Below are 14,318 nucleotides of genomic sequence, written 5' to 3'. Positions count from 1 at the left end.
TTATTATGCAGTTATAACATTTTCAATTTTACGTTTAATGTATAATTTCTTTGTCGGGTTTTACTGTGGTGGTGTCGTGTCATGCTGGATTGCTTTTGACCCAAGCAATGTGGTAATGGACAGAGGTGGCCCTTCATCCATGAGGTATTAAGGTGGAAGAAGTACAGGATGAGTTTGGGGTGGGTGTATGCTTTAAATCAGCATCCTTGTAAAGGAAAAAAAACCTTTGATATATACTGTACTTGAAGTACTGACTGCATGGTGACATGCAGCCAATACATTAGAGATTGGTTTGGGGCATTCCTACAGATCAGAGCTATACATCATTTGTTTTTGTTAGAGTTAAAAGTCATTACTCATAGAGGAAAGGTGATATTTTTGTACCACAGCTGTCCCTCCTTTATGATGTTCCTTTGACTTTGCCTTTACCATTTCTATGACTATCTCCTGTGGATCCCCTATTGTGGGGGGGAAAAGGGATTTTACCTCTGTGTTTCCCATATATTTTCCTAATTATAGTGTACAGGAAAGGATTAATGCTCATTGGGTCCTGTCTCCTTTTCTCTAATTTTCTAACATACCTAGACTCAAATTCATGCATGGTTCCAACTTAATCTATATCTTTGATTTCCACTTATCATATTTAGATTTGAACTCTTGTATTGTTTGAGCTTGGCCTATATCACTTTCTAAGTTATTCCACATATACAGTACTACCTCTCATTAACGGACTAAAAGGGGGGTAACGGTGTCCGTTGATGTGAATAATCCGTTGATTTGGAGTGGTTTTTGGGTGGCATAGTGATTGCACAGCACTAAACAACAGCACCAAAAACACAGCGAAAACACCGCAAACATGGCTAATTAACGTCCGTTAATGAGAGGTAGTACTGTACATCTATATAGAAAACTATTTCTTCACATCCCTTTGACATGTGGTCTTTCTTAATTTACCTCCTTGACCTCTTAAAGCCCTCCCATCTTTAATCAGTCATAGAAGATGACTAAGTAGGATGGAGTAATGGGACTAGGGATCGTGCTCTCTGTATGTTCCTCCCACATATGGTTAAGGTGTAAGAAAGACTAGTAAAAGAGGTGAGGAAGGAGTGAACATGAGGGGGCAACCTAGGATGAGATGGATGAATGGGGTAAAAAGGGCATTGGGGAAGAGGGGAATGTCTGTTGAGGAAGGACAGGAGAGAACAGAAGACAGGGGTAAATGGAGAATGGTTGTATATGGATGATGTGATGTATGAGGTGGAATAGATGGGGGGTGAGGGAGTATGTGCGAAGGGATTTCTCCCCGTCTTCTCCTTTTCTGCTTGAGGGGACGGAGAGGGGGAGTCGTTGATTTAATGAAGTGGCCTTGCTGTGGATGTGCTGTGTCTTGTGACAGTGCTTCTGACCCAGAGCAGTGGACAAGATGCAGGTTTATCTTTGCATTTATGTACTACACCTCTTTAAAAATTGTTTTCTTCCTCCCTGCAAATTCTTGTATAATCATTTGTAGATTGCAAACTTCTTTTGTTTTATTACTTTTTCTCTTCCTCATTTTTCCCAAAACTCTCATACTTTGTGTTAAACCAGTCCTGTTTCTGCTTCTGCCTTCCACTGGTCTTTGGCACATATTTCCCATTTCCTCCTTATTCTCATGGTATTCATGAATTCCTCCCAGTTTTTATGTGTGAGAGAGAGAGAGAGAGAGATGGACACTTGAGCACATTAAGGCATATATGTAGATTTTTTTTGTACGTACACCAAAATTGTTTTTTCCCATTTTATGCACATGAAAACCAATTTGACACCCACCCACTCCCACCACCACATAGATGAAGTGTTATCCCTGCCCTTGTCACACTGTTTAGTTTGATGGCAGAGTAGCAAGACACAATGCTTCCACAGTAGGGTTAAAAGCTGCCAAACACCTGAAACTGATTTAGTTTTTTATGATCACATTGTGAAGATCTTTACTTGTACTTTTCAGACGAGTTGCTTTACCACCACATTATGTGTCCATGGTCATTGGACACCTACGCTCTGATGACATCTATCATCAGGTAAAAATAGTGTAACACAGTTGTGTTGCAGCATTCTTGCATCATTACAAGTTCTCTCTATTTTTTTTTTTTTTCTTCCTTATGTTATAATTGATTGATTAAATTATCATTTACATTACCATGCTGTACACAGTCATTCAGTCTGCTGTTCCTGGTCTCTCTTGCAGGAGACCTGTGGCCTGTAGGTACCCAGCAACAGCCTTCGGGCATCACCATAAGTCATTCAGGAAAAATTAATTGTTTTGTTGTCTAGAGATTGTTAGTGTGGAAGGACCAATGATGGGTACTTGCATGTGGTGGTCTTGCTAGATGGATAGTAAATCTGCCCATTTTCAAAACCCATCAACCCCCCTATCAACTCCATCAGGAGGTGCAACCCTGGGGTGCTGACATTTGGTCTCTGGACTGGGTTCAAGATCTCTCTCTGTCATCTTCAGTTGTATTTCTTATACAAATTCACACATGGAGAGCAGACAACTGGTGACTGCTCTCCTCTCCATACACTTTTCAGCCAGTGACATAAAAACAGCCTTACACTGATGATGATGATTTGGTTTAACGTCACAAACTCCTCCCATCAGAAGGCTAGGATGGTGCCCCTTATAGAGGACTTTGTAGCGTGGAATTTAACAAACCATGCCCTTGGTTCAACTTGGTGCCAGTGGCAGGACTCGAACCGCCATCCCCTCGACCTTCGATGCAAGTAACGACGCCCTAACCCGCTCAGCCAGCGAGCTTCCTTACACTGATACAGTACAGAAAGCAGTCCAAAGTTCCTTCCCAGAGATCAGTGGGGGGTTCCAAGGACCATTGCCAGCCACTGGGTTAGGTTGGTTATCCACTTAGAGATGAAACTCAAGGCAGCAATTGATTGGTTACTGTGTTAGCATGGGACAATGTAGTACAAGATGTGATGGTTGAAATTGTGGCCAGTTCTATTCTTGGATAGTATCTTGAACATAAACATCACAGTGTAGTTATTACTCAATGTAGTTTCCAGGAAAAAAATGTACAAAGGATTACAAAGGCGGAGCATGCCGACAGGAGACCTTTTGATCCATATCTAGGTCGGATGCAAAAAAAAAAAAAAAAATTCATATTAATAATAAAATAATCAATAAAAACTATAATAATGTAAATAACAAATAAAATACATAAATGAATGCATAGGTATAGTTAAAATAATAAACAAACAGGTAAATAGTAAATAATAAATTGACATATAACTAATGATAAATGAAAATCAGACAGACAAATGATAACAAAACAAAAACAAATAATATAACATAAATTATAATCATTACAGCATCTTACTTAGGTATTTATCTAAATGATTCTTAAAGCTTCGAACTGAAATACATTGCACTACCTGTGCAGGAAGTTTATTCCATTCATTAACTACACGGTTGGCAAAGTTGTTTCTACCCACTTCCAAATTGAATCTATTTCCGGACAGTTTGAGACCATTGTTTCTTGTCCGATTCTCATTCAATGTGAAAATTTTGTCACTTTTGATGTTGTCAATTCCCTTTAAAATCTTAAAGACCTGTATCAAGTCACCTCTGAGTCTACGCTTTTTTAGGGAAAACAGATTCATGTGCTTTAGTCGATTTTCGTATGATTTATTTTTGATATTTGGAATCAGTTTTGTGGCTCGCCGTTGTACTTTTTCCAGTCAATCGAGTCTGTGACCATACGGATCCAGCATATTCTAAATATGGAGGAAATAACGATTTATATAGCTCGTTAATGACAGATGGCCTTTTAGAATTAAAAGATCGCGCAATTAGTCCTAAAGCCTTATTTGCTTTCTCTAAGGCGGAAATACATTGCTCAGATGATTTGAGATCATTACTGATAATTACGCCGAGATCTTTTTCACTATCCACTTTTGTTAACAAATTTCCAAATAACTTGTAATCGTACTTACTGTTATTTTTACCTATGTGCATTACCTTGCATTTACTTGTGTTAAATTTCATTAGCCACTTTTCAGACCATTGCTGTAATTGATCTAAATCTTCTTGAATATCTAATTGGTTTGAGTGATCATTTGCCACTCCGCACAGTTTTGTATCATCAGCAAATTTGGAAACAGTAGATTTTAGTCCATGGTCTATATCATTTATATATACTATGAATAGAAGTGGCCCAAGAACGGAACCCTGAGGAACTCCACTTGCAACACTTTTCCATCCAGAAGTTTTTCCATTTAAAACAACTCTCTGTTTTCGACCATTCAACCAATTACTAGTCCAACCTAATAGGCTACCACTTATTCCATGCAAAGCTAGTTTAGTAAGTAGTCTTTCGTGTGGGACGGTATCAAAAGCTTTTGCAAAGTCTAGGTATATTAAATCTATATTGTTTCTTTTGTCATAATTCGAGATAACTGTGTTGTAGAATTCGAGTAAGTTAGTCACGCAAGAACATTTCCGTCTGAAACCATGCTGGCTATCATTTATCAAACGGTTACTTTCTAAATGATGTTCGATAGCATCTCTGATAATAGTTTCCATTATTTTTCCTACGACTGAAGTCAAACTTATAGGCCTATAGTTATTTGGTTTCTTTTTGTCACCTTTTTTGAATATGGGAGTAACGTTAGCTAGCTTCCATTCTCTTGGGACATCTCCGGATATGATGGATTTCTTGAAAATAATTTCTAATGGAACAACAATCTCATTTTTCATTTCCTTTAAGATTCTTGTATGCCAACCGTCAGGCCCTGGTGTTTTATTAACTTTGAGTTTGTCTATACACCTTTTAATTTTTTCTTTTGTTATATTTACCGTAGTGAGTAAGTTTACCCCAGACTTTTCACAGGTTTCAGTTTGGGATTCACTTTGTGGTGTTTCGTTTACGAATACCGAGCTAAAATAATTGTTTAAGATATTACACATTCCTTCATTTGAATATTCAAGTTGCGTCAGCAGATAATAGTGGACCAAATGGTGGAAATGTGTCAACAGAGTTGATGATAGCAAATACAGTGTTTAGGAAGAAAGTCAAGCATAAGTACACATGGGAGAGGGTGGTGGATGAAAGGGTGGTAGATAGAGTATTAATGGACTATATAGTGGTAACCAGGAGTATAGTAGGAAGAGTTAAGGATGTATATGTTCTAAGGGGAGAGAGCATGAGAATATTAGATCATTTTTTGGTGGAAGGTAAGTTGAGAGTGGAGAAAGAGGAAAAGAACAAAAGGTAGGGAGGTGCTATCAATTAACTGCTTAAATGAGAGAAAAAGGAGTACAAGAAGAAGCTGAGAGAGGAGTGGAAGGGAGTGAAGGATAGAGCAGAACTAGGAGTGGAGGAAGAATGGGAATGATTCAAGGAGGGAGTCACAAGGTGTGCAAAGATGGTGTATAGAACTAGGAGGACGGGAGGAAATAGAAGGAAGGGTAGTGAGTGGTGGGACAAAGAAGCAAAGAAAGGTGTAGAAGAGAAGAAGCGAGCTTTCACAGATTGATTACAAAATAAGATGACGGAATCATATGAGAGGTACAAAGAAAAGAGAAGTAAAGCATAAGATAAAGGAGTTAAAGAGGAGAGCAGATGTGAAATAGGGTAAAAGTATGACAGAAAATTTTGAAAGCAAAAAAAATGATTTGGAAAGAAATTAAAAGAGGAAGAGGAAGCGAATCAAGTAGAGAAGAAAAGGTAAAAGGTGCAGATGGAGAGATGATAAAGGAAGAGAAGGCAGTAAGAGGGAGATGGGCAGAGTTTTTTAGGGCATTGCTAAATGTGAAGGAGGATAGGGAGGGAAAGGTAGTTGCAGTGGGTAACGCTAAGAAAATGACAGTGATGAGTGTGGAAAATGGAAGAGAAATAAGGAAAGATGAAGTGAAGGCAGTTGTTAAAATGATGAGAACAGGTAAAGCATCTAGGTTGGATGGATGTCATGCAGAATGTCTGAAAAAAGGAGGTACAGTGATGGTGGACTGGCTGGTGAGGTTATTTAATGTTTGTTTAAGAGAGGGTAGAGTACCAGAGGATTGGAGGAGTGCCCGTATAGTTCTGCTTTACAAGGGAAAAGGGGACAAGTGCAAGTGTAGTAGTTTCAGAGGGATCAGCTTGTTAAGTGTAGTTGGGAAGGCTTATGGGAGGGTCTTGATTGAGAGGACTAGGAGAGGAACTGAGGGAGTAATTGGTGAGGAACAGTGTGGGTTTAGGACAGGTAGGGGTTGTGTAGATCAGATTTTTGTGGTAAGACATATGTGAGAAAGCTACAGGAAAAGGTAAGGACGTTTTTTTGGCTTTTATGGATCTGGAAAAGGCTTATGATAGGGTAGACATTAAGGCACTGTGGGAGGTATTGCAAATATATGGGATAGGAGGAAAGCTGTTAAGAGCAGTCAAGAGTTTTTACAAAAGTAGTAGAACCTGTATTAGGATTAGAAATGGAGAGAGTGGTTTGAGGTAAAAGTGGGACTTCGTCAGGGATGTGTTATATCGCCCTGGGTGTTCAATTTATACGTGGATGGGGTGGCGTAAGAGGTAAATGCAAGGGTAGTGGGTCAGGGATTGGAGATGGTTAAAGAAAATGGAGAAAAGTGGAAGATAACCCAGTTGTTGTTTGCTGATGGCACTCCTTTAGTTCTCCGGTACTCTACCCTCTTTTAGACAAACATTAAACAACATCACCAGCCAGTCCACCATCACTGCACCTCCCTTTTTTAGACACACCACATGACACCCATCTAACCCAGGTGCCTTACCTGCTGTCATCATTTCAATACTGCTTTCACCTCATCTTTTCTTATTCATCTTTCATTTTCCTCATTCACCACAGTTATTTTCTTGGAACTTCCCACTGCAACTACCTTTCCCACCCTATCCTCCTTCACATTTAGCAACTCCCTAAAATACTTTCTATGTCCATTTGCATCTCGTGTCTTAAAAAAATTTCTTCACCCCCCCCAAGATGTCTACTAAAGGGAAGTCTTTGTCAATTTCTCAACCTCCCAAAAGTGAAAGAAGGCCCATTGGTCTCAACACAAAAATTATGGTGATTAAACAGTACAAATGAGGAAAGAAAGTTTATGTGATCACATGTGATCTGAAGTTATCACATTCTACTGTGTCTACAATTCTGAAGGATACATAAAGGATTTGTGAAGCTGTGAAAGGTTCTGCACCCATGCAACCAACATTTATAATGAAGAAACAGACCCGGCCCATCCATGAAATGGAGAAATTGCTGAACGCTTGGATGGAAGATCAGATTAAAAACCGAACACCACTAAGCCTTTTTATACTGTGCAGATGAAAGCTAAGTCTATTTGAGACTCAAGGAATGTGCTGGGGAAGATTACAGTTAAGAATTTATAGCAAGTACTGGCTGGTTTAAAAAGTTCAAGAAAAGATTAAAACTTCATAATGTTTGACTTAGGACTGGTTGGTCATAACTGATATCAGTCATAAGCCAATCATGACCTGTATGCCCTAAGTGGCAACTAAATGGGGTGGAGTGCATATTTATCTAACTCTATTTTTCTCCCGTGAATAGTCAAGGCATGCTTTTACTTACTCCCCACCCCTGCCCAATACAAGGGGGGGAGGCCATTGGTATACACATACATATGTACACTTCTTGAATGTAATTTTTTTCTTCTCATATATATTTATATTCCATTAAAATAGGTACAAGCCTACCCTTCTCCAGAACATCGGTCAACTGCATTGAGTACCCAGGCTGCCATGCTGTATGTTTGCCTCTTTTTTGCTTCGAACATTCTTCAGTCTCAGACAGCCAGAATGAGGGAAATTGTGGACAAATATTTTTCAGACAATTGGGTGATCAGCATCTATATGGGCATGACAACAAATCTGATTGATGCTTGGGAACCATTTAAAGCTGCCAAGCAAGCACTCAACAATACTCTTGAGGTTTGTATAGTAATGGGATGTGTTCAAATGTTAATCCTGATTATTTACTGTAAAGATTTTGTTTTGACAGTGTAAGTTACATTTCTATTTAAACTAAAGAAAGTCATAGTTTGATTACAAAGTATTAGGGTTATTTATTTTAATCATCCACAGTGTTAAGAATGTCTTTTTGCAGTTTATTGAATGCCTACTGATAACCTTACATGTGCCAGTTATAACTTGTCATCCCATGCATTCTCCTGGCAGACCCAAAACATTCGTGAACAAGCAACCAAGACTGGAGCCAAAATTAACAAATTAGTTCGTCAAACAAGTCAGCTTTTAGCTGAGGGTACCCTGACTGAAGTAAGCATTTTAGGCCACAGTAATAAGTTGCTCAATCTTCTACGAGAGTGCAATGTTGCACTGAGATGGTCTGTTCTACATATGGCTCCCCTTATCAAGACAGGGGGACAAAACAATAAGCGAGCCAAGGTTGTGAGGGATCAGGTAAGATGTTGAGAAAACTTTCAGCTACTGTGTTCATTCATTTAATAATTTTTTTTTTCATGGGTGGTATAATGATGATTTACTGTTGTGATCTCAGGTTTATCAGCATTTTATATACTAGCATACATAAACCAAAAAGCCCTCACCTTCCACACTCTTTTTGTTAGTCTTTCTTCACTCATTCTTTCCATTATCTAAACCTTTCCAACATTCTTTGATCAACCCTATCTGGTAGCTCTTTCCATCCCTACTTTTTTCCTCACTTCCATATTTCCAATCTTATCCACCCTCTTAACCCCTTCCATACGGTGACGCTTACGTAGGCGTCATGAGGAGCAAGTGGGTACGCGAGGATGCCGACGTCGGTGTCTTGATTATATTTATTGTAGTCGTACCTGCGTGACGCCCATACTCTGTAAACTGGCTTCATCATATTTTCTATGGTTATAAAAATTCATGGGTGAAAGAGAGAACAATCGATACGGCCGTGACTTTATTTTTTATAATGCGAGTATTATGACACTACATCGTACGTCTGGCAGCTAATGCTGCCTGCAAGATTTTGGCCTGGAGTGAAGTGGTTAACCCTTACCATATTTCTCAAACTATGTATCTATATACCAAGAGTTTTTACCCTTTATAAGTGAAATGGCCAAGTCAAAAGGCATGCACCCACTCCCACCCCATCCATCCTTGTGGATGGAGGGTCATCCCTGTCTCCTGCCCACTGCCTTGAGTCAGAAACAGTACTTCTCAAACATACATACATACATATACCAAGGCTTTTTCCCCCTTACAAGGGAGGTAGCCAAAAAGGGAAAAACATAAAATCATTTCCGCCCATTCCATCCCTGAATACACTCCACACCCCTCCACCCTCCCTCTTATCTCAAACACTTAAGCATAAACATATTTAGGTTCTTCCTTTCTCAGTTCCTTTAAATTCCAAGTCTCTGCACAATACAGTGTTGTAATCACAATCACTCCCTGGTCTTCTTTTTGTATTCATCCCCTAATACATTTTTCCGGACATTTTTCATTCTCTTCAGACACTTGCTTGTTTCTCTTGCTATATATTTCTCCACCTTTCCTCCAATCCCTCCTACATGCAAACCCAAATACTTAAAACTCTCCACTTCCTCTATCCCTCAAACACACTGACTCTCCCCTTGCACAGCAAATCATCTTACTTTTGCTTGTGTTTACTTTTAACTTCCTCTCACATATCCTCCTAAACTACCACCAATTATATTACTCATATATCAAAGGGCTTTTAATCCCCTTGTAAGGAAGGTAGCCAGGCAAGTCATTCACCCATCCCACTCCTATCCATCACCCATGTGTTTCCCTTTTATCTTAGCGTCTTGCAGATGAAGGATCATCCTTGCCCTCCTCGCTTCCTCATTATTGCTCAATCCATCCTTGTAACTCCCACCATATTTCTCAAACACTTCATCTTCAACACATTTAATCATCCCCTTTCTGCCCACCTTACATTCCAGGTCTCTGGCCCATACAGTGTTGTAGGTACAATTACCCCTTCACAAAGTCTTCTCTTTGCATACATCCCCAAACACCTATTTCTCATGACACTTTCCACTCCCCAAAGACAGCTACTTGCTTCTTTTGCTCTACAGTTTACTTCTACCTCCCACTCCTGCATTCCTTACTACATGTGACCCTAAATACTTAAACCTATTCACTTCCTCTAGCCTTTCTCCTTTAACTCTTGCCTCCAACTCACTACTGCCCATACCATTAAAGGGGAGAAAGATTTGGGAGTGTTGATTAAAGATAACCTGTCACCTGACAGACATATCAACAAGGTTGAGGGAGAGACATGTGAACTGCTGTAGAAGATCAAAGTGGCTTTTCACTACGTGCATGAAGAAATGATGAAATAATTAATTAAAACCCTGATCAGTCTAAGACTGGAATAGGCATCAGTGGTATGGTCTCTACATAAATTAAAGGATATAAGCAAGGTAGAACCCAGACTGGTTCCCAGCCTGGCAGATAAGCGACATGAGGAAAGACTCTACATATGGCACTGGGTGTGCTAATTTTGAAAGAACAAAGAGAAAGAGGTGATATGATTATAGTATTCAGGTCATTAAAAGGGATAGATTACATTGACAGAAGAACTCTCTTGATTAAGGATGGGAGGGCTTTATGAAATCATCAGAACAAATTTAGAAAGACTACATGTCTAAAGGATGTGAAGAAATAAAATTTTCCATATAGATACATAGATTCTTGGAATAGGTGATATAGCCCAAGGTGGACAATACATAAATTGAAATCAAAATATATTTGGAAATGAAGGATATAGATTAAATTAAGACTGTACATGAATTTGAGGTTAGGTATGATGAATTGGGATAATAGGAGACTGGACCCAATGAGCATTGCTCCTTTCCCTGTGTACTACAAATAGGTAAATTAGGTAAGTACCCCTTGTACGTCTTATCACATTTTTACCTACTTTCACCTTCAGTTTCCTCCAGTCAGATACCTTCACAAACTCTGATACTAAAAGCCATAGACTCCTCTGACCTGGCCACAAACCCAATGTCATTAGCAAACAAAACAACTGGCTTACCTGTAATACAATACCTACAGACCATCTACACCATGAAATGAAAGTCCTCAAAGTCAAAAGATCACCTTGGCATGAGAAGCACAAAACACTTTCTGCAGCCTCCACAAACACAGCATACCCACTACACTACATGGCAGAACACCCACACATGCCAAGAAGCATCAAAACAACACCCAAACACCTACATCACACACAAATACTCTCTTCTCTTCATCCTCAACCACCATACACCAGCCTTGAGAAGAGTATCCATAATCGTATAGTTCACTGATCCATCAACAAATTGAAAGACAATACATCACTGCAGGCCAGACCCCCTGATATCCATCCCTCTGAACCCTCTTTCCCCCAAGAGGACAGGGTCCACCTGGCCAGACTGCAGTGTGACCACCATCCAGCCCTTCTAAGTAACCAGAAGAGACTGGATGACAGCATTGCAGACAACTATACAGGAGGCAATATTTTACCTCATACCATACAACACATCATGGAAGACTGCATTGTACATATTCATGCATACCAGCAACACAGTATACACTCTATAAAGGATTTGTGGAAAAACTGTTCCAGCCATGGCATTCCTCAAGGAGATGGAATTGCTTGGCAAAACAGTCTAGGGAACAACAACAACAGCAACTGGCTCACCTACTTCCCTCCGCTCTCGCTAACCATCTCCAGTCCCCAGCCCATCACCCTTGCATTTACCTCCTGTACCACTCGATCTTTGTTTACATTGAACAACCATGATGAACTAACAATCTTGGTACAGCCCCACCTTCACCTTACATCACCTGCTCTCACCATTCCCAACTATAATGCAAGCTGAGAGAAATGTGGGAGGTGTTGAATGATAAAAGGGAAGTAGGAGTAGAAAAATGGGGATGTTTCAAGGAGGAAGTGACAAAGCATGTATAGATGATGTGTGGGACAAGGAGGGTGGGAAAGAATAGAAGGAAAGTAAGTGAATGGTGGGAGGAAGAGAGATGAAGTTGTTGAAATATCATATCCAGTCTCAATGGTTCTTCATTACTTTTATATCTGGTATTTTATTTTACCCATTGTGTCATTGTAAGTTCTATAGTCATATCAAGTAATACATTTTCCCGTAGATCCTCTCCACTTTTCACTGTCATCTGTTCCCAACAGATTTCCTTGCATTTAAAATCTCCAATGAATACCAGGTTACCTCCATCCTTCAGCATCTCATTTAATGATCGCCTTGTATCATCTAACATTTTTTAATGCTTGCCCTCTTTCCAAAAGCCCATTTTTGGGGGGACATAAATCACCACAAACTTTCTACTTTTCATGTCAGTGTCTTCAACTTTTATCATGATCATGTCCACACTGTTTTTACCCACAGTAACCTTTGTCACATTTAAGTTTTTCTTCCACACCCTGTGTCTCATTTCTGTTTTTAATCCAGTAATTATATAACCCATGTCCAACACTGGTGGTAGTGGACCCCTTAATTTTATCTCCACAATTCCCATTATGTCTGGTTTTCTTTTGACAGGTAATCATTTAGTTCACTCAATCCTGAGATCAATCCGTCAATGTTAGTATAGGCTACTTTCAATTTGTCCTTCTCCATCTTGTTTTCTGTTCCTTTCATTTCACTTACCTTGGTGTACCATTTTCTCATCCTCATGTCTAAAACTCTCCAGTAGAACTGCTTTTGATCTATATATTCTCCATTTTTTTTTTTTTTTTTTTTTTTTTTTTTTTAGCTTCACCTCTTAGTGTCTTCTCTCTCTTTCCTCAACATTCATTTCTCTTTTTATCCATATATTGTTATAATGTTTACTCTTTCCTAACTTACCTGATTTTGCTAGTACCGGTATGTCCTCTGCTACCATTTGTGATCTTAGTTTTATCTTTAGAGGTCGATTTCTTTCTTTAGAATATTGTCCCATTCTATATACTACTTCTATATATTTCTCTTCTTCTTGGTCATCATCTTGTATTCTTTTAGAATTGTTTTTGCTTTTTTTTTCTGCTTTTTCTCCCAAGTACCTAACCAGACCATGTTTTTCCTTTAATCCATATACTACAATACACTTTTTCCTATCTGCTGTATCTCTGACCCAATTTGCTTTTTCTTTGATTACTTGAATAATTGTGCCCTTTGTATTCTCTTGCATTTGTTGTTGTGCTATTTCTTTAAAAGCTGTCTCTTCGTTTTTTCTGTTTTCATTCCATTTCTTAATCTGCAAATTTTCCTCACCTAAGTTTTCTTCATTTCTTTCAGACATTCCCTGTATTTTGTGATTTACCTCTTTTTTTCTCTCTCTTTTTTCTCTCTTTTATTATCCTCACTACTGGTGGTATTGATTTTATTTTTTCATTTTCACATGTAACCTCAATTAGTTCCTTTTTTTAATTCACTTGGCTCATTATTTATTTGCCTTTTTTTTTTTTTTTTATCACATACTTCTCTGTCTACTTTGAAATAGTCTTTCCTTAAATCTATAATCTCTGTCCTTAATTCCATGAATTCTTTCTTCCACAAATTTTATTAAAACTCGTCTCTCTTTCCATGTCTATGATTTGACTCCCACTCAATACAATTTAGGCCTCTTGCTTTACTTGTACTATTGAGAATTTTCATCTTATTTGGCAGCCTACAGAACTCCAGTTGACACTGTTGACAGCTCGGTGGTTCATTCATGTGTGGCAGTTTTTGTATGCCCATGTCGTATCAGCTCACTGCCATGTCATTGAGGAAGTGTTGAACCTCATCTTTCACTTCATTGTCGACTTCATGGCTTCAGGGACCACAATGAATGCTGACAGGTGGTGTGAGACACCAAAAAAGCTCAGACAGGCAATTCAGAACTGGAGAAGAGGAGTGTTGAGCAAAGGCATTCTCCACAACAGTGCTAGCCCCCATGTTGTCCATCAAACTGTTGTAGAGAATGCCTACTCCTTTGCTCAACATTCCTCTTCTCCAATTCTGAATTGCCCGATTGAGCTTTTTCAGTGTCTCATGGTACCTATCAGCATTTGTTGTGGTCCCCAAAGCCATGAAGTCAATGACAAGGTGAAAGATGAGGTTCAACGCATATCAATGACATGGCAGTGAGCTGGTATGCCACAGCACCTACAAAAATGCATTGACTGAAATGAAAATTCTGTAGAAAGATAGATAAATGTTCAAGCTTTAAAATTATGTAAATATTATTAACTTCTCTGTGATTTCAAAATATTTTATAGAGACCTTTTGGGATTACCCTTGTATGTCATCAACAAAAGATGGTGCTAGTGACAAGGTTTTT

At 38.9% G+C, this 14,318-nt stretch overlaps 1 protein-coding gene across 1 annotated transcript in view; it reads left to right on the top strand.

Annotated features, from left to right (window-relative positions):
* The window catches only part of Strump (WASH complex subunit strump), a gene marked incomplete at its 5' end in the record, with an annotated part of 57,226 nt that overhangs the window by 7,293 nt on the left and 35,615 nt on the right, over positions 1–14,318 (top strand). Inside the window, 3 exon segments of the mRNA XM_076176201.1 lie at positions 1,985–2,057; positions 7,704–7,949; positions 8,196–8,438. Of these exon segments, the coding sequence (XP_076032316.1) occupies positions 1,985–2,057; positions 7,704–7,949; positions 8,196–8,438 (562 nt within the window).

This window comes from Oratosquilla oratoria, chromosome 38 (genome assembly GCF_046742065.1).
Source record: "Oratosquilla oratoria isolate Oo_2021 chromosome 38, ASM4674206v1, whole genome shotgun sequence".
Lineage (NCBI taxonomy): Eukaryota > Metazoa > Arthropoda > Malacostraca > Stomatopoda > Squillidae > Oratosquilla > Oratosquilla oratoria.
This window is presented reverse-complemented; position numbering and strand designations above follow the sequence as displayed.